We start from the raw sequence: 21,162 nt of genomic DNA on the forward strand, positions 1-21,162 counted from the left end.
GCATCTCAGCTTCCTCAAGCACCCAGCCAGCCCACCAGCTGACTATAGCCTCCTGAATGAGCACAGGAGAGATCAGGAGAAGAAACAACCACTTAGTCAACATTGAGAATCTTAAGAAATAATAAAACTCTTGTTTTTGTCCACCAAGTTTCGGAGTCATTTGTCTTGAATCAGTAATCATTGAAACAGGCCCAGAGATATAGGACTTGACCTCAGGAAACACAGACATGAAACAATTTAATTCCCCAACCATTTACTGTAGGTCCCAGGGAAAGCTGGATGGGAGACAAAAGGCAATCAGAACACTTAAGGAATCAGACATCCCTGCCCTTGAGGAGCTGACATTTTTTGGTCCCAGAAGATTCCCTTCTAGGCTTTACCGACCAGATGCATCCACACGATCTTGGATTCAAAAGTGAGTCACAGGCTTTCCAGCAGTGATGACCTCCCCACCACAACATGACATTCACTAAGGACCTCCTCCATCCCTCCTCAGAAGTGGAAAAGTGGAAACACAAGAAGCACCTACTGCAGAGCCCCAGTTCCTACTTCATGGGTGTGAAATGCCCAGGATGCTGTAAAATCACCACCGTTGTCAGCCGTGCACAGATGGTAGTTTTGTGTGTTGGCTGTTCCACTGTCCTGTTGGTCTCCAGGAGGAACAGCAAGGCTGACAGAGGATGCTCCTCCAGAAGAAAACAGCACTAAAGCACCTGAATCAAGGTGAGCGGGCAACCATCCCCATAAACACATTTTGTATACCAAAATAAGTGAATCACAATACCCAAGAGAAATAAAAACATACATCCACACAAAAACTTGTACAAAAATATTCATCACAGCATTACTCATAATAGCCAATGAGTGGAAACAAGTCCAAAGTCCATCAGCTGATGAATGGATAAACAAAATGTGTTATATCCATATAATGCAATATTATCAGTCATAAAAAGGGGTGAAGAAGTGGCACATGCTACAACAAGGATGAGCCTTAAGACATAATGCTAAGTGAAAGAAGCCAGACACACAAGACCACATATTGTATGAATGAATTTGCATGAAATGTCTAGAATAGGTAAATCCATAGAGATAGGAAGTAAATTAGTGGTTGCCTTGGGCTGGGTTCAGGGAGGGGGTCAGAAGAAATTAGGGGTGACTGCTTAAGACTATAGGATTTCTTTTGGAAGTGATGAAAATATTCTAAAATTGATTGTGGTTGTGGCTTCGCCACTCTATGATTACTTAAAAACTCACTGCATTGTATACTTTAAATGGGTGACTTACATGGTATGTGAATTATATCTCAATAATGCTGTTAGGGATCCGAAGATGGCGGCAACATAGGTGGGAGCGGAGTCCACTTCCCCTCAACGCCAGGGAAATACCTAGCTGATCTGAGGAGCAGAGCGAACAGCCAACAGTATTCCAGCATATACGAAGATCAGAGACCAAAGATAGAGGACACTGAAAGATCTGACGGTAAGAAGAGTGCTCAAGGACAATAAGGTTCACGGGACCCAGGACCGCGCGGTACAAGGGCGGCAGAAGAGCCAGCCCTGGCGCAGGGGCTCCTGCAGGAGTCTTGGGAGAGGGCCAGGCTGCGCTGTGAGCAGCCAGGTGCTTGATTAGACCAGGGGGGCTTGAAAAGGAGGAATTTCTCAAAAAGAAAAAGAAAATAGAGACACTCAGGGGCTAATTAGAGAACTCTCGGTAGTAGCCGAGGCCCCTGGCGCCCCTCCCCCTCCACCCCTGGACTGCTACGCTCACCTGAGGTCCGGTCGCGCGCGCGAGCAGATTAGTGAACGGGACCCACACTTGAAACCCCGGAGGGGCGCCCACACCTGAAACCTCCGAGATAATTTGGAGCAGAGTCTAGCTGCTCTACCCACAGGCCCAAAACCTCGGAACCCAGTGCCGCGTGATTCAGTCCCAGGGCGGCCCCGCCCGCCCGAGAGACTCAAGCCCAGGGCGGCTGGATCGGGCCCCCAAGCACAGAGCCTGTGGCTCAGCGGGCTGCGCGCGCTCACCAAGCACAGGGCCGGCTGGGTGCCTGTTTTCCAAATACAAAGCTGCTGGCGAGTGTCCTAACCCCAAGGCGGTTGAATCTGCCACCTGCGCGCCAGCGTTCCAAGCCCTGGCGGCTCGAGTGGTCCGCCGGCTGCGCGCTCAGGGCACAAAATAACGTCACAGACCCAAAGCGGCTGGATTCCCCTGCTGTGCACGCACGCGTCACAAGCCAAAGCGGCTGGATTGGCTGATCAACGGACTGATTGACTGCCAGGGACCACACCTACAAAACAGCGAAGAGTGTGACCCAGGAAGAGAGAAAAGTGAAACCAATCCTTCCAACCACCCCCTCCCGTTGCACAGACAGGACACCAGCAGAAATAACCTGACCGGTTTAAAGCCAACAGAAGATTTTTTTTTTTATCCTTTTTCTTTTTTTTCCTTTCCCCCTGAATTCCTTCTTCCTCTCTCTTTTTTTCTTTTTTTTCATTCCTTCTTCCTCCCATCCTTTACCATTTTTATGTCTTCTTCCTGCCTTCTTTTATCTATTTCTATGTTTTAATTTTTGCTAAAATTCCTTCTTATCTTGCCTCCGATCTTTCTTTATTCCTTCTTCCCTCCTTCCTTCCTTTCCTCCTTTCCTATTTCCTTTTTCCCTCCTTCCCATCTTTGTTTTGGTTTGTTTTGTGTGTGTGTGTGTTTTTTTTTTTCTTTTCTTTTGCCCCCCCTTTCTCTTTTTCCCACAGGTGAGACAACAAAACCTGGAGTGCTGAAAAGACTAGAGTTAGACCGTGTTAAACACATAAACGTCAGCTCAAGACCAGTGAGCACAGGAGAGTAAGGAGACAGCACCACCGAATCCCATTGGCATTCTACCATAGAAGTTCATATCATAAATCCAGGGAGTCAGAACAAAGCAATTTAAGACGCAGAGGCCAACAAGAAGAGCCTCACAAACAATGGGAAGACAAAGAAACAATTCCCAAATGAAAGGAAAGGAGGAAGTCTCAGAAAGAATACTAACCGAAAAAGAGGCAAGTCAACTATCAGATACTGAGTTCAAAGCAATGGTCATCAGGAAACTCACTGAGCTCTCTGAGCTCAAAGAGAACTACCAGAAACTACAAGGAAACTACAATGAACTCACTGCAAACTATATCAACATGAAAAAGGAAATAGAAAATATCAACAAGAGCCAAGAGGAAATGAAGAATACAATTTCTGAATTGAAGAACACAGTAGAAGGAATTAAAAGCAGACTTGACGAAGCAGAGGATCGGATCAGCGAGATGGAGGACAAAGTAGAAAAAAACACCCAGAAGGAGCAAGAAAAGGAAAAGAGGCTCAGAAAGAATGAAGAGGCAATAAGGGAAATGCAGGACAACATGAAACGTAACAATATCCGTATAATAGGAATACCAGAAGGAGAAGAAGAAGAGCAAGGGATAGAAAACCTGTTTGAAAAAGTAATGATGGAAAATTTCCCTAATCTGAGGAGAGAAAAAGTCACCCAAATCCAGGAATCACAGAGAGTCCCAAACAAGAGGAACCCAAAGAGACCCACTGCAAGACACATCATAATTAAAATGGCAAATTTCCAAGACAAAGAGAGGATCTTAAAGGCAGCAAGGGAGAAAAAGGAAGTAACATACAAGGGAGCCCCAATAAGGTTAGCAACTGACTTCTCAATGGAAACGCTCCAAGCCAGAAGAGAATGGCAAAAAATATTCCAAGTACTGAGAACCAGAGGCCTGCAACCAAGACTACTTTACCCAGCAAGGCTCTCAATCAAGATAGAAGACCAAATAAAGAGTTTCCCAGACAAAAGAAGTCTAAAAGAATACAGCTCCACCAAACCAGCTCTGCAAGAGATGCTAAAGGGACTGCTTTAAGGAAAGGAAGGAAAAGAGAAAGACAGAGGAATACAGGTAGGAAATAATGGCAATGAATAACTACCTATCGATAATAACCTTAAACGTAAATGGATTAAATGCTCCAATCAAAAGACATAGAACAGCTGAATGGATAAGAAAACATGACCCACACATATGCTGCCTACAAGAAACCCATCTCAGGACAAAAGACTTACACAGACTGAAAGTAAAGGGCTGGAAACAAATCTTCCAAGCAAAGGGACAGGAAAAAAAAGCAGGGGTAGCAATACTCATATCTGACAAAATAGACTTCCAAAGAAGGTCCATAAAGAGAGACCCAGAAGGTCACTTCATAATACTCAAAGGAAGAATCCACCAAGAAGACATAAACATTGTAAATATATATGCACCCAACATAGGAGCACCCAAATACATAAAGAAAATCTTGGAGGATTTCAAGAAAGATATTGACAGCAACACAATTATAGTAGGGGATTTTAACACCCCACTATCAAAAATGGACAGGTCTTCCAAACAAAAGATCAACAAAGATATTGTGTCACTTAACAATACCTTAGAGGAAATGGACTTAACTGATATATACAGAGCTTTTCATCCCAAAGAAGCAAAATACACGTTCTTTTCAAGAGTCCATGGAACTTTTTCAAAGATAGACCACATGATAGGACACAAAGCAAGCCTCAACAAATTCAAGAAAATTGAAATCATATCAAGCATCTTCTCTGACCACAAGGGTCTGAAACTAGAAACCAACCCCAAGGGTAAAAACCCAAAACACTCAAAAGCATGGAGACTGAATAGCATGCTATTAAACAATGAATGGGTCAAGAATGAGATTAGGGAAGAAATCAAAAACTTCCTGGAAACAAATGAAAACGAACTCACAACAACCCAAAACCTATGGGACACAGCAAAGGCAGTCCTGAGAGGGAAGTTCATAGCAATACAGGCCTACCTTAAGAAGTTAGAAACAGTTCAAACAAACAACCTAACCCTACGCCTACAAGAACTGGAGGAACAACAACAAAGACAGCCCAGAGCAAGCAGAAGGAAGGAAATAACCAAGATCAGAGCAGAACTAAATGACATAGAGACTAAAAGCACAATTGTAAGGATCAATGAATCCAGGAGCTGGTTCTTTGAAAAGATAAACAAAATCGACAAGCCTTTAAGTAGGCTCATCAAGAAAAAAAGAGAGAGGATCCAAATAAACAGAATTAGAAATGAAAGTGGAGAGATTACAACTGATACCACAGAAATACAAAGGATCGTAAGAAATTACTATGAAGACCTGTATGCTAAGAAATTTGAAAACCTAGATGAAATGGACACATTTCTAGAAAAATATAATCTTCCAAAACTGAATGAAGAAGAAGCAGAAAACCTGAACAGACCAATATCAGCAAAGGAAATTGAAGAAGTCATCAAGAAACTCCCATCACACAAAAGCCCTGGACCAGATGGTTTCACAGGAGATTTCTACAAAGCATTTAAGGAAGAACTAACCCCTATCCTTCACAGACTATTCGAAAAAATCCAAACTGATGGAAGACTCCCAAACTCTTTTTATGAAGCCAACATCATCCTAATCCCAAAACCAGATAAAGACACAACGAAGAAAGAAAACTTCAGGCCAATATCGCTGATGAACATAGACGCTAAAATTCTCAACAAAATATTAGCAAACCGCATCCAGCAATATATTAAAAAGATCATCCACCATGACCAAGTGGGATTCATCCCAGGGATGCAAGGATGGTACAATATTCGCAAATCAATAAACATAATACATCACATCAACAACAGCAAAGACAAAAATCACATGATCATATCAATAGATGCGGAAAAAGCGTTCGATAAGATACAGCACCCATTTCTGATAAAAACACTCAGCAAAGTGGGAATAAAGGGAGCAGTCCTCAACATAATTAAGGCCATATATGAGAGACCTACAGCCAACATCACACTCAATGGACAAAAACTTAGAGCTTTCCCACTAAGATCAGGAACTAGACAAGGATGCCCTCTCTCACCACTCCTATTCAACATAGTATTGGAAGTCCTAGCCACAGCAATCAGACAAGAAAAAGCAATAAAAGGCATCCAAATTGGAAAGGAGGAAATGAAACTGTCACTGTTTGCAGACGACATGATAGTGTACATGGAAAACCCTATAGACTCCACTCAAAAACTACTCGACCTAATAAATGAATTTGGAAAAACAGCTGGATACAGAGTCAATACCCAGAAATCAAAGGCATTCCTGTACACCAGCAACGAAACTGCAGAAACAGAAATCAGGAAAAAAATCCCATTCGATATAGCAACAAGAAAAATAAAGTACCTAGGAATAAACCTAACCAAGGAGGTAAAAGACCTGTACTCAGAAAACTACACAACACTGAAGAAAGAAATTAAGGAAGATACAAACAAATGGAAGCATGTACCATGTTCATGGATTGGAAGAATCAACATTATCAAAATGGCCATACTACCCAAAGCAATTTATAGATTCAATGCAATCCCTATTAGAGTACCCATGACATATTTCACAGATATAGAACAAACATTGCAGAAATTCATATGGAACCATAAACGACCTCGAATAGCTGCAGCAATTTTGAGAAAGAAAAACAAAGCAGGAGGGATCACAATACCTGATATCAAACTGTATTACAAGGCCACTGTAATCAAAACAGCCTGGTACTGGCATAAAAACAGGCACATAGACCAATGGAACAGAATAGAGAGCCCAGAAATAAACTCAAGTCTATACGATCAATTAATATTTGACAAAGGAGGCAGGAGCATAAAATGGAGCAAAAACAGCCTCTTCAACAGATGGTGTTGGGAGATCTGGACAGCTACGTGCAAAAAAATGAAACTCGATCACCAACTTACGCCATACACGAAAATAAACTCAAGATGGATAAAAGACTTAAATATAAGCCGTAACACCATAAAAGTCCTTGAGGAAAACATTGGCAGGAAAATCTCAGACATTCCACGCAGCAACATCCTCACAGACACATCCCCTAAAGCAAGGGACATAAAGGAAAGAATAAACAAATGGGACCTCATCAGAATAAAAAGCTTCTGCATGGCTAAAGAAAACAGCACCAAATTACAAAGAGTACCAACAGTATGGGAAAACATATTTGCCAACGATACCTCAGACAAGGGCCTGATCTCCAAAATATATAAAGAACTCACTCGACTCCACTCCAGGAAGACAAACAACCCAATTAAAAAATGGGCAAAGGACTTGAACAGACACTTCTCCAAGGAAGACATACAGAGGGCCCAGAGACATATGAAAAGATGCTCAGCATCACTAGCCATCAGAGAGATGCAAATTAAAACCACAATGAGGTATCATCTCACACCAGTCAGAATGGCCAACATAAACAAATCCACAAACAAATGTTGGAGAGGATGCGGAGAAAAGGGAACCCTTGTGCACTGTTGGTGGGAATGCAGACTGGTGAGGCCACTGTGGAAAACAATATGGAATTTCCTCAGAAAACTAAAAATGGAACTGCCCTTTGACCCAGTAATTCCACTGCTGGGATTATACCCTAAGAACACTGAAACACCAATCCAAAAGAATCTGTGCACCCCAATGTTCATAGCAGCACAATTTACAATAGCCAAGTACTGGAAGCAACCTAAGTGCCCATCAGCAAACGAGTGGATCCAAAAACTATGGTATATTTACACAATGGAATTCTACGCAGCAGAGAGAAAGAAGGAGCTTATACCCTTTGCAACAGCATGGATGAAACTGGAGAGCATTATGCTAAGTGAAATAAGCCAGGAAGTGAGGGACAAGTACCATATGATCTCACCTTTAACTGGAACATAAGCAATAGAAGAAAAAAGCAAACAAAATATAACCAGAGACATTGAAGTTAAGAACAATCTAACAATAGCCAGGGCGGGGGTGGGGGGTGGGGGCGGGGATAGTGGGAAGAGGGTATTACAGGAACTACTATAAAGGACACATGGACAAAACCAAGGGGGAGGGTGGAGAGGGGGGAGGGAGGTGGGTTCACCTGGGGTGGGGTAGAGGGATGGGGAGAAAAGGCATACAACTGTAATTGCATAACAATTAAAAAAAAAAAATAATGCTGTTACCAAATATATATATATTCGTAGATTATCAGAGAGGGCAGAGAGGTAGATTATAAAGCTATATATATTTATTATATATCTACAAATATATATAACATTTATATATATAAATGTTAAGGAGGAATGATTATAAAATATGTAAGGCAGAGTTAAAGATGAAGCCTGGCTCTCCCACTTACAAATCCCTTGACCTTGAGTAGGTTGCTTCACTTTGCTGACGCTCAGTTTTCTCATCTAGAAAACCGGGATAAAAAATAATACCTATTTCACGGAGTAATTGTGAGAATTAAATGAAGCAAATAACAGTAACTGGGAGATAATAAGTGCTCAATAAATGTTCAGTTTTGTTGTAAAAGAAAAAGTGAGCCTTGGCCTGTGAGGCTCATTTAGTTGGGGCATCATCCATAAACCAAAAGGTCATGGGCTCGATTCCTGGTCAGCACACATGCCTGGGTTGCAAGTTAGGTCCCTAGTCAGGGTTCCTGTGAGAGGCAACTGATCGATGTTTCTCTCCCACATCAATGTTTCTCTCCCTCCCTTCTCCTCTTTCTAAGTCAATGAGCATGTCCCCAAGTAAGAATTTGGGGAAAAAAAAACCAAAAAACAACAGTGAGCCAAAAGAAGAAATGACTACAAAAATGGAGGGCAGTCAGCTGGTGGCTTCTGCAATAGAGGACTCTGGTTCTTTGGGGGAGATTGTGAAGGAGCTTCCTGGAGTCTGGTCCTAATCCCCAGAGGTTCAGAGCAGCCAATATAAGGAATGTCCCCACTCCCCAGAGAGGCCCTTGTGGTGTGTTTGGGTATTATTCCAGGTTACTAGCTTTATTATCTTCCTCTCTGCCCTCTCTAATAATCTATGAGCTTCCCAATGTCTTTAACAGGATGTCTTTACTGCTCAAACAAGTCAGTGTGGATTCTGTTGTTTCCATACAAGAGCCCTGATGGTTATAGGCAGGAAGAGGCTTGATCAACAGACAGCAATGAGGCCATGCGGTAGTGGAGGGGGAGTGAAGAAGGAGATGAAGTTAGAAGGCCTGAAGGGGCCCGACCTCAAAGGGCTGTGTAAGTCATGGCAAGGAATTTGGATTTTATTCTGAGTGAACTTGGAGCAATGAGAGAAATTTGAAAAGAGGGAGACATAATCACATAATCTCTGATGGTATGTAGAAAACATATCAAGCAGGGGGGCAGCCAGGGTGCTGTGATCATTTAGGTAACCAGGATAGGGGTGTGGAGAGAATGAGAAGGGAGTGAATTTGGAAACACTTTGAAAGTACAGCCAACAGTATTTGCTGATGAATTGAAAATTGTGTGTGTGTGTGTGAGAGAGAGAGAGAGACACAGAGAGAGACACACAGAGAGAGAGAGAGAGAGAGAGAATGAAGTTGGTCAAGGATGACTCAATGGGTAAAATGAAGCCACAAATGCATCAGCAGAAAACGGAGAACAATATTTACTGCATAAGGAGTCTATATAATCATGGGGATAAAGCACTTACACATTTATGTACCACTGTCATCATTACCTCTTATAGTCTCTGAGACAACTCATCCAAGCCCATCTTCTTTGTTCTGGCACCCCCCCCCCAAATCTTATATGTGTGTGAGTCTCCCAAGATTCCAGAAAAGGTCTCTACCATGCCCCAATTTCTTCAAAAACATCTGCCCTCTTACAAGAAAAACAGGAGTGACTCAGAGCAACTTTCTCCCCTCCCACCATTGTGCGGATTCTAAGGATTTGCTGGTCCACAGGTCTCTTTCCAGAAATCCAGGCTCCCTGCTCCAGCCTTCCTTTCTGTTTCTCTTTCTCATTCAGTTTCCCATTTGTCATCTCCTGGCCACTGCCTACCTGGACTTCCCCAGACCTGCTCAAACCCTGCGGCAAATTCCAAATTCAATATTTGGAATTCGGATTACTTACATAAAATGAGATAGTCCCCCTGGCCAACCCAGTGCTTCACGTCCTTTACTTGCTTTACAACCACCAGGGGAACTCTAAATATAACAAAGTCTGGGCTGTAGTCCCAGGGATGTGATTGGTCTCTTAAGTTTCCACTCTATCAGTGGTTCTCAGACTTTCAGATGTTTCCGAATCAGCTGGTGCTCTTGCTAAAACATAGATTGCTGGACCCTATGCTCAGAATTTCTGATTGGGTAGCACAGAGAACTTGCATTTCTAACAAGTTCCCAGGTGAAGCTGATGCCACTGGTCTAAGGCCCACACTTTGAGAAATGCTGCCCTGTACCAAGAGGCAGTAATATGCAATGGTTCAAACTCTTGCTCCTCATGTGATCCACAGGTCCTTGCCATCACCTTGGGAGAGTGATAGAAATGTAGAATCTCAGGCCCCACCTGCAACCTACTGATCTGGAGAGCATTATGCTAAGTGAAATGAGCCAGGTAATAAAAGACAAATACCATATGATCTCACCTATAAGTGGAACCTAATCAACAAAACAAACAAGCAAGCAAAGTATAACCAGAGACATTGAAATAAAGAACAAACTGACAGTAACCAGAGGAGAGGTGGGAGGGGATAATGAGGGGGAAAGGGGGAAGGGTTGTCAAGGAACATCTATAAAGGACACATGGACAAAGCCAAAGTGGGGTAGGATTGAGGGTGGGAGGTGGGAATGGCTTGTGGGAGGGGAGTGGTGATGGGAAAATGGAGACAACTGTACTTGAACAACAATAAAAATAAATAAATAAATAAAATTAGTTGCTTAATTAAAAAAAAAAAAAAAGAAATCAACATTTTAGCAAGATTCCCAGGAGATCTGTACCCATTTAACATGGGTAGTTTAATAGTTTAAGAAGCATGGGGTTCAATCCCCGTTCTGTCGATTATTATTTTTATTGTCATTTAATTACAGTTGTCCCCATTTTCCCCCATTACTCTCCTCTGACCTACCCACCCCCCACTTCCCACATTCAATACCCGCCCCACCCCCTGCTGTTGTCTTTGTCCATGGGTCCTTTATACATGTTCCTTGACAACCCTTCCCCTCTTTCCCCTGTTATCCCCCTCACCCCTCTGCTCTGGTCACTTTGTTCTTTATTTCCATGTCTCTGGTTCTATTTTGCTCATTTGTTTGTTTTGCTGATTAGGTTCCACTTATAGGTGAGATCATATGATATTTGTCTTTCATCATCTGTCTTATTTCACTTAGCTCAATACTCTCCAGTTCCATCCATGCACTTATGAAGAGTAGGAGTTCCTTCTTTATTCCTGCTGTGTAGTATTCCATTGTGTCAATGTATCACAGTTTTTTGATCCACTCATTTACTGATGAGCACTGATTAGGCTGTTTCCAGCACTTAGCTATTGTAAATAATGCTGCTGTGAACATTGGGATGCGTAAGTTCTTTTGAATGGGTATTTCAGGATTCTTAGGGTATAATCCCAGTAGTGGAATTGTCAGGTCAAACAGCAGTTCCATTTTTAGCTTTTTGAGGAAATTTCAGACTTTTCCACAGTGGCTGCACCAGTCTGCATTCCCACCAACAGTGTACTAAGGTTCCCTTTTCTCCACAACCTTGCCAGCATTTGTTGTTTGTTGATTTGTTCATGGTGGCCTTTCTCATCAGTGTGAAGTGATGTCTCATTGTGGTTTTAATTTGCATCTCTCTGATGGCTAGTGATGCTGAGCATCCTTTCATGTCTTAGGGTCTTCTGTATGTCCTCCTTGGAGAAGTGTCTGTTTATGTTCTTTGCCCATTTTTTAATTGGATTGTTTGTCTTCCTGGTGTGGAGTTGTGTGAGTTCTTTATATATTTTGGAGATCAGGCCTTTGTCTGAGGTATCATTGGCAAATATATTTTCCTATACTGTTGGTTCCCTTTTCATTTTGCTGATGTTTTCTTTAGCCGTTCAGAGGCTTTTTAATTTGATGTAGTCCCATTTGTTTATTCTTTCCTTTATATCTCTTGCTGTAAGGGACATATTGGTGACAATATTGCTACATCTAAAATTTCCCTGCCTATGTTCTCCTCTAGGACTTTTATGGTGTCATGACTTATATTAAGTCTTTTATCCACCTTGAGTTTATTTTGGTGCATGGTGTAAGTTGGTGGTGTAGTTTCATTTTTTTGTGTGTACCTGTCCAGATCTCCCCACACCATTTGTTGAAGAAGCTATTTTTACTCCATTTTATGCTCCTGCCCCCTTTGTCAAATATTAGTCATAGAGACATAGGTTTATTTCTAGGCTCTCTATTCTGTTCCATTGGTCTATGTGCCTGTTCTTATGCCAGTACCAGGCTGTTTTGATTACAGTGGCCTTGTAATATAGTTTGATATCAGGTATTTTGATCCCTCCTAGTTTGTTCTTCTTTCTCAAAATTGCTGAGGCTAGAAATAAACTCAAGTCTATATGATCAATTAATATTTGACAAAGGAGGCAGGAGCATAAAATGGAGCAAAAACAGCCTCTTCAACAGATGGTGTTGGGAGATCTGGACAGCTACGTGCAAAAAAATGAAACTCGATCACCAACTTACGCCATACACGAAAATAAACTCAAGATGGATAAAAGACTTAAATATAAGTCGTAACACCATAAAAGTCCTTGAGGAAAACATTGGCAGGAAAATCTCAGACATTCCACGCAGCAACATCCTCACAGACACATCCCCTAAAGCAAGGGACATAAAGGAAAGAATAAACAAATGGGACCTCATCAAAATAAAAAGCTTCTGCATGGCTAAAGAAAACAGCACCAAATTACAAAGAGAAACAACAGTATGGGAAAACATATTTGCCAATGATACCTCAGACAAAGGCCTGATCTCCAAAATATATAAAGAACTCACACGACTCCACTCCAGGAAGACAAACAACCCAATTAAAAAATGGGCAAAGGACTTGAACAGACACTTCTCCAAGGAAGACATACAGAGGGCCCAGAGACATATGAAAAGATGCTCAGCATCACTAGCCATCAGAGAGATGCAAATCAAAACCACAATGAGGCATCATCTCACACCAGTCAGAATGGCCAACATAAACAAATCCACAAACAAATGTTGGAGAGGATGTGGAGAAAAGGGAACCCTCGTGCACTGTTGGTGGGAATGCAGACTGGTGAGGCCACTGTGGAAAACAATATGGAATTTCCTCAGAAAACTAAAAATGGAACTGCCCTTTGACCCAGTAATTCCGCTGCTGGGATTATACCCTAAGAACACTGAAACACCAATCCAAAAGAATCTGTGCACCCCAATGTTCATAGCAGCACAATTTACAATAGCCAAGTACTGGAAGCAACCGAAGTGCCCATCAGCAAACGAGTGGATCCAAAAACTATGGCATATTTACACAATGGAATTCTACGCAGCAGAGAGAAAGAAGGAGCTTATACCCTTTGCAACAGCATGGATGAAACTGGAGAGCATTATGCTAAGTGAAATAAGCCAGGAGGTGAGGGACAAATACCATATGATCTCACCTTTAACTGGAACATAAGCAATAGAAGAAAAAAGCAAACAAAATATAACCAGAGACATTGAAGTTAAGAACAATCTAACAATAGCCAGGGCGGGGGTGGGGGGTGGGGGCGGGGACAGTGGGTAGAGGGGATTACAGGAACTACTATAAAGGACACATGGACAAAACCAAGGGGGTGGGTGGAGGTGGGGGAGGGAGGTGGGTTCACCTGGGGTGGGGTGGAGGGATGGGGAGAAAAGGCATACAACTGTGATTGAATAACAATAAAAAAAAAATTGCTGAGGCTATTCGAGGTAGTTTATGGTTCCATGTAAATTCTTGAAATATTTGTTCTATGTCTGGGAAATATATCACTGGTATTTTAATAGGGATTGTGTTGAATCTATGAATTGCTTTGGGTAGTATGGACATTTTGGTGATGTTAACTCTTCCAAATTCATGAACATGGTATGTTTCCATTTATTTGTGTCTTCCTTAATTTCTTTCTTCAGTGTTGTGTAATTTTCTGGCTACAGATCTTTTACCTCCTTGGTTAGGTATAGTCCTAGTTCCTTTACTTTTCTTGTTGCTATAGTAAATGGGATTTTCCCCCTAATTTCTGTTTCTGATATTTCATTGTTGGTGTACAAAAATGGCTTTGATTTCTGAATATTGACTTTGTATCCCACTGTTTTGCCAAATTCACTTATTAGGTCAAATAGTTTTTTGAGGGAGTCTATAGGGTTTTCTATGTACACTATCATGTCATCTGCAAACAGTGACGGCTTTACTTCCTCCTTTCCAATTTGGATGCCTTTTATTTCTCCTTCTTGTGTGATTGCTGTGGCTAGGACTTCCAATACTGTGTTGAATAGAAGTGGTGAAAGTAGACATCCTTGCCTTGTTCCTGATCTTAGTGGAAAAACTTTTAGCTTTGCCCATTGAGTATGATATTGGCTGTGGTTTCTCATATATGACCTTTATTATGTTGAGATATGCTCCCTCAACTCCCACTTTGCTGAATGTTCTTTATTATAAATGAGTGCTGTACCTTATCAAATGTTTTTTCCATATGTATTGATATGATTGTATAATTTTTGTCTTTCTTTTTGTTTATGTTATGTATTACAATTATTGATTTGCAAATATTGTACCATCCTTGCATCCCTGGGATGAATCCCACTTGATCATGGTGTATGATATTTTTAATGTATTGCTGGGTGTGGTTTGCCAATATATACTTTTTATTACTCAAAAAAGCTTCATTTTTTAAAAATTTAGCTTTCTGACTCTGTGCATGTGCCTTCAATACTTTCACGACAATTTTCTGCTCCTCAGTAAGAAAGCACACTTGATCCTGCCACAGACGCATTTAGCACACATGGATCCACCATAGGCCCTGCTGACATGTTTTTTCATTTTAGACAACCTCCTTAGAACTTTAGGTCTCACTGCATGAATTCTATGAAGTCAGCCTGGGCACACGCCACATGCAGATTTTGGCACTTTCCCTATCTTTCTGGCATAAAGGTAAACAATTGTATTGCCAGGGGTTCAGGACAACATAGTTTTGTTAGAGGCTGTATTGTAGGACAGCCTCTGATGATATGTTAAACTCTGAACCATTGTGAATACCTTCCTCTGGAGCCTTTACCCCCACACCAGCTCAAAAGACTGGGTCTAATAGATCCCAGCTGTGCAGCTCCCTGGATGGTGGCTGATTGTAATAGGAATAACTACAAGGAGAACGAAAAAGCAGCCATACCTCTGGTTTGCCAATATTTTGTTGAGGATTTTAGCATCTATGTTCATCAGCAATGTTGGCCTGTAGTTTTCTTTCTTTGTTGTGTTTTTATCTGGTTTTGGGATTAGGATGATGCTGGCCTCATAAAAAAGAGTTTGGGAGTCTTCCCTCTTCTTGGATTTTTTTGGAATAGTTTGAGAAGAATCAGGTTTAGATCTCCTGTAAATGTTTGATAAAACTATCCTGTGAACCTGTTCAGCCCAGGGCTATTGTGTACCAGGAGTTTTTTGATTACTGCTTCAATTTCACTAGCTGATATTAGTCTATTGAGGCTTTCTGCTTCTTATTTACTCAGTTTTGGAGGATTATATGTTTCTATAAATTTGTCCATTTCACCCAGGTTTTCCAATTTATTGACATATAGTTGTTCATAGTAATTTCTTACATTCCTTTGTATTTCTCTGGTATGGGTTGTAATTTCTCCTCTTTCATTTCTGATTTTATTTTGGGGGGTCCTCTCTCTTTTTTTTCTTGATGAGTCTAGTTAAAGGCTTGTCAATTTTGTTTATCTTTTCAAAGAACGTTTCCTGGACTTATTGATCCTTTGGAGTATTCTTTTAGTCTCTATGTCATTTAATTCTGCTCTGATCTTGATTATTTCCTTCCTTCTACTTGCTCTGGGCTTTGTTGTTGTTTGTCCAGTTCTTGTAGATGTAGGGTAAGGTTGTTTATTTGAAATGTTTTTATCTCTTTTAGGTAGGCCTGTAGTGCTATGAACTTCCCTTTCAGAACTGCCTTCACTGTGTCCCATAGGTTTTGGGTTGTTTTGTGTTCATTTTCATTTGTTTCCAGAAACTTTTTGATTCTTCCCTGATCTCATTGTTAACCCATTCATTGTTTAATAACATGTTATTCAGTCTCGGTGTATTTGACTGTTTTTGAGTCTTTTCCTTGAGGTTGGATTCTAGTTTCAAGCCATTGTGATCCAAGAAAATGCTTGATATGATTTCAATTTTTCTTTAATTTATTTGGGCTTGTTTTGTGTCCTATCACATGGTCTATCTTTGAAAATATTCTGTGTGGATTTGAAAAGAACGTATATTTTGCTTCTTTGGGGTGAAAGTTTCTGTATATCAGTTAAGTCCATCTGATCTAGTATGTCATTCAGTGCCACAATGCCCGCGTGGATTCTTTGTTTAGAAGATATGTCTATTTTTGACAGTGGGGTATGAAAATCCCCTACTGTGAGTGTGTTGCTCTCTATATCTTTTTTTTTTACATGTAATACAAATGCCTTATAACACTCAAACGTCATCCCCAGGGACCATGTGGCCCACCTAGACATGCAGGACCCAGACATCAATTCAACGCAAGCCTATGAGCCTCTCACTCTGACTCCCGTAGGGTGAGCACACCGCCCTCATGCACCGGGCCTTTCATGTTGTGGATGGTGGAGCAGCTTGTATCATCTATGAATTCCATGCACACCTCTGTGCACTGTCCTTGAGAACCGGTCTTGCCCAGATCCTTGGTGAGCCTGGCTAGCTTGATAGGCTGCGCATGACTCATGTTCATAATGGTGGCAGCGGTTTGGTGGAGAGGAGTCCTATATCTTTTTTGAAGTTCTCCAAGATTTTCCTTATATATTTGGGTGATCCTATGTTGGGTGCATATATGTTTACAATGTTTATAGCTTTCTGATGGATCTTAGTATTATGAAATGACCTTCTTTGTGTCTTTTTATGGCCTTTGTTTTGAAGTCTATTTTGTCTGATATAACTATTGCTACCCCGGCTTTTTTTTTTTTTTTCCATTTGCTTGGAATATTTTTTTCCAGCCCTTCACTTTCAGTGTGTGGAGGTCTTTGGTTCTGAGGTTAGTCTCTTGTAGGCAGCATATATGGGGGTCATGTTTTCTTATCCATTAGCTACCCTATGTCTTTTGATTGGAGTGTTTAAGTCATTTACATTTAATGTTAGTACTGAAAGGTATTTATTCATTGCCATTTTTTCCTTTTGTACTTGTGTTCCTCTTTCTCTCTTTTTCTTCATCTTCTTAAAGTAGTCCCTTTAGCATGTCTTGCAATGCTGGTTATGTGGAGGTGTATTCTTTTAGCCTTCTTCTGTCTGGGAAGCTCCTTACTTGGCCTTCCATTTTAAGTGAGAGCCTTGTTGGGTAGAGTAGTCTAGGTGGCAGGCGTTGGGTTTACATTACTTGGAATATTTCTTGCCATTCTTTTCTGGCTTGGAGTGTTTCCATTGAGAAGTCAGCTGCTAGCCTTATTAGGGCTCCCTTGTATGTTACTTCCTGTTTCTCCCTTGCTGCTTTTAAGATTCTCTCTTTGTCTTTAATATTTGGCATGTAATTATGATGTGTCTTGGAGTAGGCCTCTTTGGGTTCATCTTGATTGGGACCTTCTGTGTTTCCTGAACTTGCATGACTTTTCCCCACTCCAGGTTAGGGAAATTTTATGTCATGATTTGCTCAAACAAGTTTTCTATCCCTTCCTCCTTTTCTTCTCCTTCTGGTATTCTGACAATTTGAATGTTGTTGCATTTCACGTTGTCTTGAAGTTCCATAGGCTATCCTCATACGCTTTTAGTCTTTTTTTCTTTTTTTTGTTATATTTATTGATTATGCTATTTGAGTTGTCCCATTCCCCCCCCTCACTCCACTCCATCCTGTCCACCCCCTCCCTCCCACATTCCCCCCCTATAGTTCATGTCCATGGGTCATACTTATAAGTTCTTTGGCTTCTACATTTCCTACACTATTCTTACCCTCCCCCTGTCTATTTTCCACCTATCATCTATGCTACTTATTCTCTGTACCTTCCCCCCCTCCCCCCTCCCACTCCCCTATTGACAACCCTCCATGTGATCTCCATCTCTATGGTTCTGTTCCTGTTCTAGTTTGCCTAGTTTGCTCTTGTTTTTGTTTTAGGTGTGGTCGTTAATAACTGTGAGTTTGCTGTCATTTTTACTGTTCCTATTTTTGATCTTCTTTTTCTTAGGTAACTCCCTTTAACATTTCCTATAATGAGGGCTTGGTGATGATGGACTTCTTTAACTTGACCTTATCTGAGAAGCACTTTATCTTCCCTTCCATTCTAAATGATAGCTTTGCTGGATACAGTAATCTTGGATGTAGGTCCTTGCCTTTCATGACTTGGAATACTTCTTGCCAGCCCCTTCTTGCCTGTAAGGTCTCTTTGGAGAAATCAGCTGACAGTCGTATGGGAAGTCCTTTGTAGGTAACTGTGTCCTTTTCTCTTGCTGCTTCTAAGATTCTCTCCTTCTGTGTAATCTTGGGGAATGTAATTATGATGCGCCTTGGTGTGTTCCTCCTTGGGTCCAACTTCTTTGGGAGTCGCTGAGCTTCCTGGACTTCCTGGAAGTCTATTTCCTTTGCCAGATGAGGGAAGTTCTCCTTCATTATTTGTTCAAATAAGTTTTCAATTTTTTGTTCTTCCTCTTCTCCTTCTGGCACCCCTATAATTCGGATGTTGGAACGTTTCAAGATGTCCTGGAGGTTCCTAAGCCTCTCCTCATTTTTCCAAATTCTTGTTTCTTCATTCTTTTCTGGCTGGATGTTTCTTTCTTCCTTCTGGTCCACACTGTTGATTTGAGTCCCAGTTTCCTTCGCATCACTATTGGTTCCCTGTACATTTTCCTTTGTTTGTCTTAGCATAGGCTTCATTTTTTCATCTAATTTTCGAACAAATTCAACCAATTCTGCGAGCGTCTTGATAACCAGTGTTTTGAACTGTGCATCCGATAGGTTGGCTATCTCTTCCTCGCTTAGTTGTATTTTTTCTGGAGCTTTGAAGTGTTCTGTCATTTGGGCCTTTTTTTTTTTTTTTGTCTTGGCGCGTCTGTTACTTAAAGGGGTGGAGCCTTAGGTGTTCACTGGGGCGGGGTAATGCTGGTCGCTGTGCTGTGACGCTGTACTTGGGGGAGGGGCCGAGAGGGAGCAATGGCGCCCGCTCCACTCTCTACGGGATTTCAGTCACTCCCTCCACTACCCACAATCAAATTGGGCCCCTCTGGTGCTGGTTCCCGAGTGGGTGGATTTGTGCACACTCTAGGCTCCTGTGGGTCTCTCCAAGGACCTCTCCTGTGAGGCTGGGAGTCTCTCCTGCTACCACCCCAACCCCCACGGGTGTTTTCAATCAGAGGTTTGAGGCTTTATTTCCCCTGGAGCCCTGAGTTACGCGGTCTGCTTCGCTCCCCACCATTCGTCCCGGTTTATCTGTGTGCGAGTGTGGGGCTGCGGGGTGCTACGCGCCTCTCTGCCTGCCCCGTTCTCCGCCACTCTGAGTTTGGCCCTCTTGGTTTATCTGTGCGCGAATGTGGGGCCGCAGGGTCTGCTAGTGGTCAGACTGCCTGCCCCATTCGTCCCACACTCCACCAGTCTCGGTCCCACCACAGCCACGCGAGTCCTCTCCTCCCCTGTGCCCGTCTCCGCCCCTCCTACCGGTCTGGATGTATGTTTATTTTTTATCTCCTTGGTGTCGGACTTCCTTGCTGTTCGATTTTCTGTCAGTTCTGGTTGTGCGAGGAGGCGCAGTGTGTCTACCTACGCCACCATCTTGGTTCTCCTCCTTATAACCATTATTTTGAATTCTATGTCTAATAGGTTGCTTGCCTCAATTTCATTTAGCTCTTTTACTGGGGATTCTTCCATTCCTTTCTATTAGGGATTCTTTCTTTGTCTCCCCATTTTAGGTGACTCTTTTTGTTTGTTTCTGTATCTCAGGGTGCTCTGCTTTGCCAGCTGTCTTCTTCGGGTGGACTTCCATGGTAGGAGTTCTGTGAGACTCAGTGCTGCAGTCTCTTTGACCTCTTTGTCTGAATGCTCTAGGTTGCCCTTCTTCTGTTTGTGTGGGCTCTCTTGTTGTCCTTGGGCTTTACCTGTTGGTGGATTCATTGTTTTGGGGTTCTCGCCTCCAGTGGGCTTACTGGTGGTCACAACTCCCACTTTGTCTTGTATACTGTTGTACAGGTGTTGGTTAACAAAGCAGTATTACCAGACAAGTAAACCTACACCAGCAAAAAGAGCCCCCCTACCACATCAGCAATCTCAACCACAATTGAGCAAAGATTAATAAAGGTGAAGAGAGATTATAGATATTATAAGATAGGACAATGGAAATATGAGATGACTAAAAAAGGGGAAAATGTTATTGAGTGGTAAGAGGGAGGAGAATTTATAAGAGTAGGGATAGAACCAAGGCAAAGAAAGGGAGAGAACAAAATTTAAAATGTAAGTAAAACATGAAAGAGCAATGGAAACAATGGGGTAAGAAGAGGGAAGAGTATACTATGAGGTTTGAAGTAAAATTGAAAAGGTGCTGGACAAAAGGGAGCAAAATAAGAGAAAAACTACAGCAGGGTTGATAGCAACTAGAGCTGAATGAAGTTTAATAAAGGTGGAACAGGAATAAGAATATTGTACAAAAGCAAAAAGTGAATATGAGATGTCTACAGTAAAGAAAAATGATTTTGAGTGGATGAGAGAAGCAAACTAATAAGAGTAAGGGGTAAAGCCCAGGTTGTCGGGGGAGAGAAAAACATGAAATAAAATTCCTCACTCAACTGATCAGGGGCAGGGGGAAGGCAAAAAGGAGTAAGTCAGGGGAAGAGTATTCTATGGGATTTAAAGTAGAAACAAATAATGAACAAAAGGAGTTCCACTGGAGAAATACAGCAATAACCATGGTATTTTGCCCAACTAACCACTGTTTACAAAAGGTGGAAAAGAAGTAAGACTCTTATAAGAGGGGAAAAAGGATGTGAGCTGACAAGAAAGAAGAGTGCTTATGCGAGGTTAGATGGAGGAGAAATAATGACTTCAGACTTCCTACTGGGTAGGAAGTCAGTATAGTGTGAGGGCAAATAAGTTTACCACAATAATGATAAAGCTCAGGAAAATGGTGAAATGGTTTAAGACCAGGGG

The 21,162-nt window shown here is 41.7% G+C and overlaps 1 protein-coding gene and 1 pseudogene across 1 annotated transcript; both read right to left on the bottom strand.

The window, feature by feature from the left end:
• Positions 1-10,320: 10,320 nt before the first annotated feature.
• Positions 10,321-15,086, bottom strand: LOC112320028 (large ribosomal subunit protein eL34-like; annotated as a pseudogene).
• Positions 15,087-16,590: 1,504 nt separating this feature from the next.
• LOC112320094 (small ribosomal subunit protein eS28-like) lies at positions 16,591-16,779 on the bottom strand. The gene has a single exon (XM_045185446.1). It carries the CDS (start codon positions 16,777-16,779, stop codon positions 16,591-16,593), a length of 189 nt encoding a protein of 62 aa, XP_045041381.1.
• Between the last annotated feature and the right edge of the window lie 4,383 nt (positions 16,780-21,162).

Source organism: Desmodus rotundus, chromosome 12, assembly GCF_022682495.2.
Source record: "Desmodus rotundus isolate HL8 chromosome 12, HLdesRot8A.1, whole genome shotgun sequence".
Lineage (NCBI taxonomy): Eukaryota > Metazoa > Chordata > Mammalia > Chiroptera > Phyllostomidae > Desmodus > Desmodus rotundus.

Excerpts from the sequence above, each read along its gene's own strand:
- LOC112320094 (XM_045185446.1), bottom strand. The coding sequence starts at position 16,779 with ATGAACATGAGTCATGCGCAGCCTATCAAGCTAGCCAGGCTCACCAAG.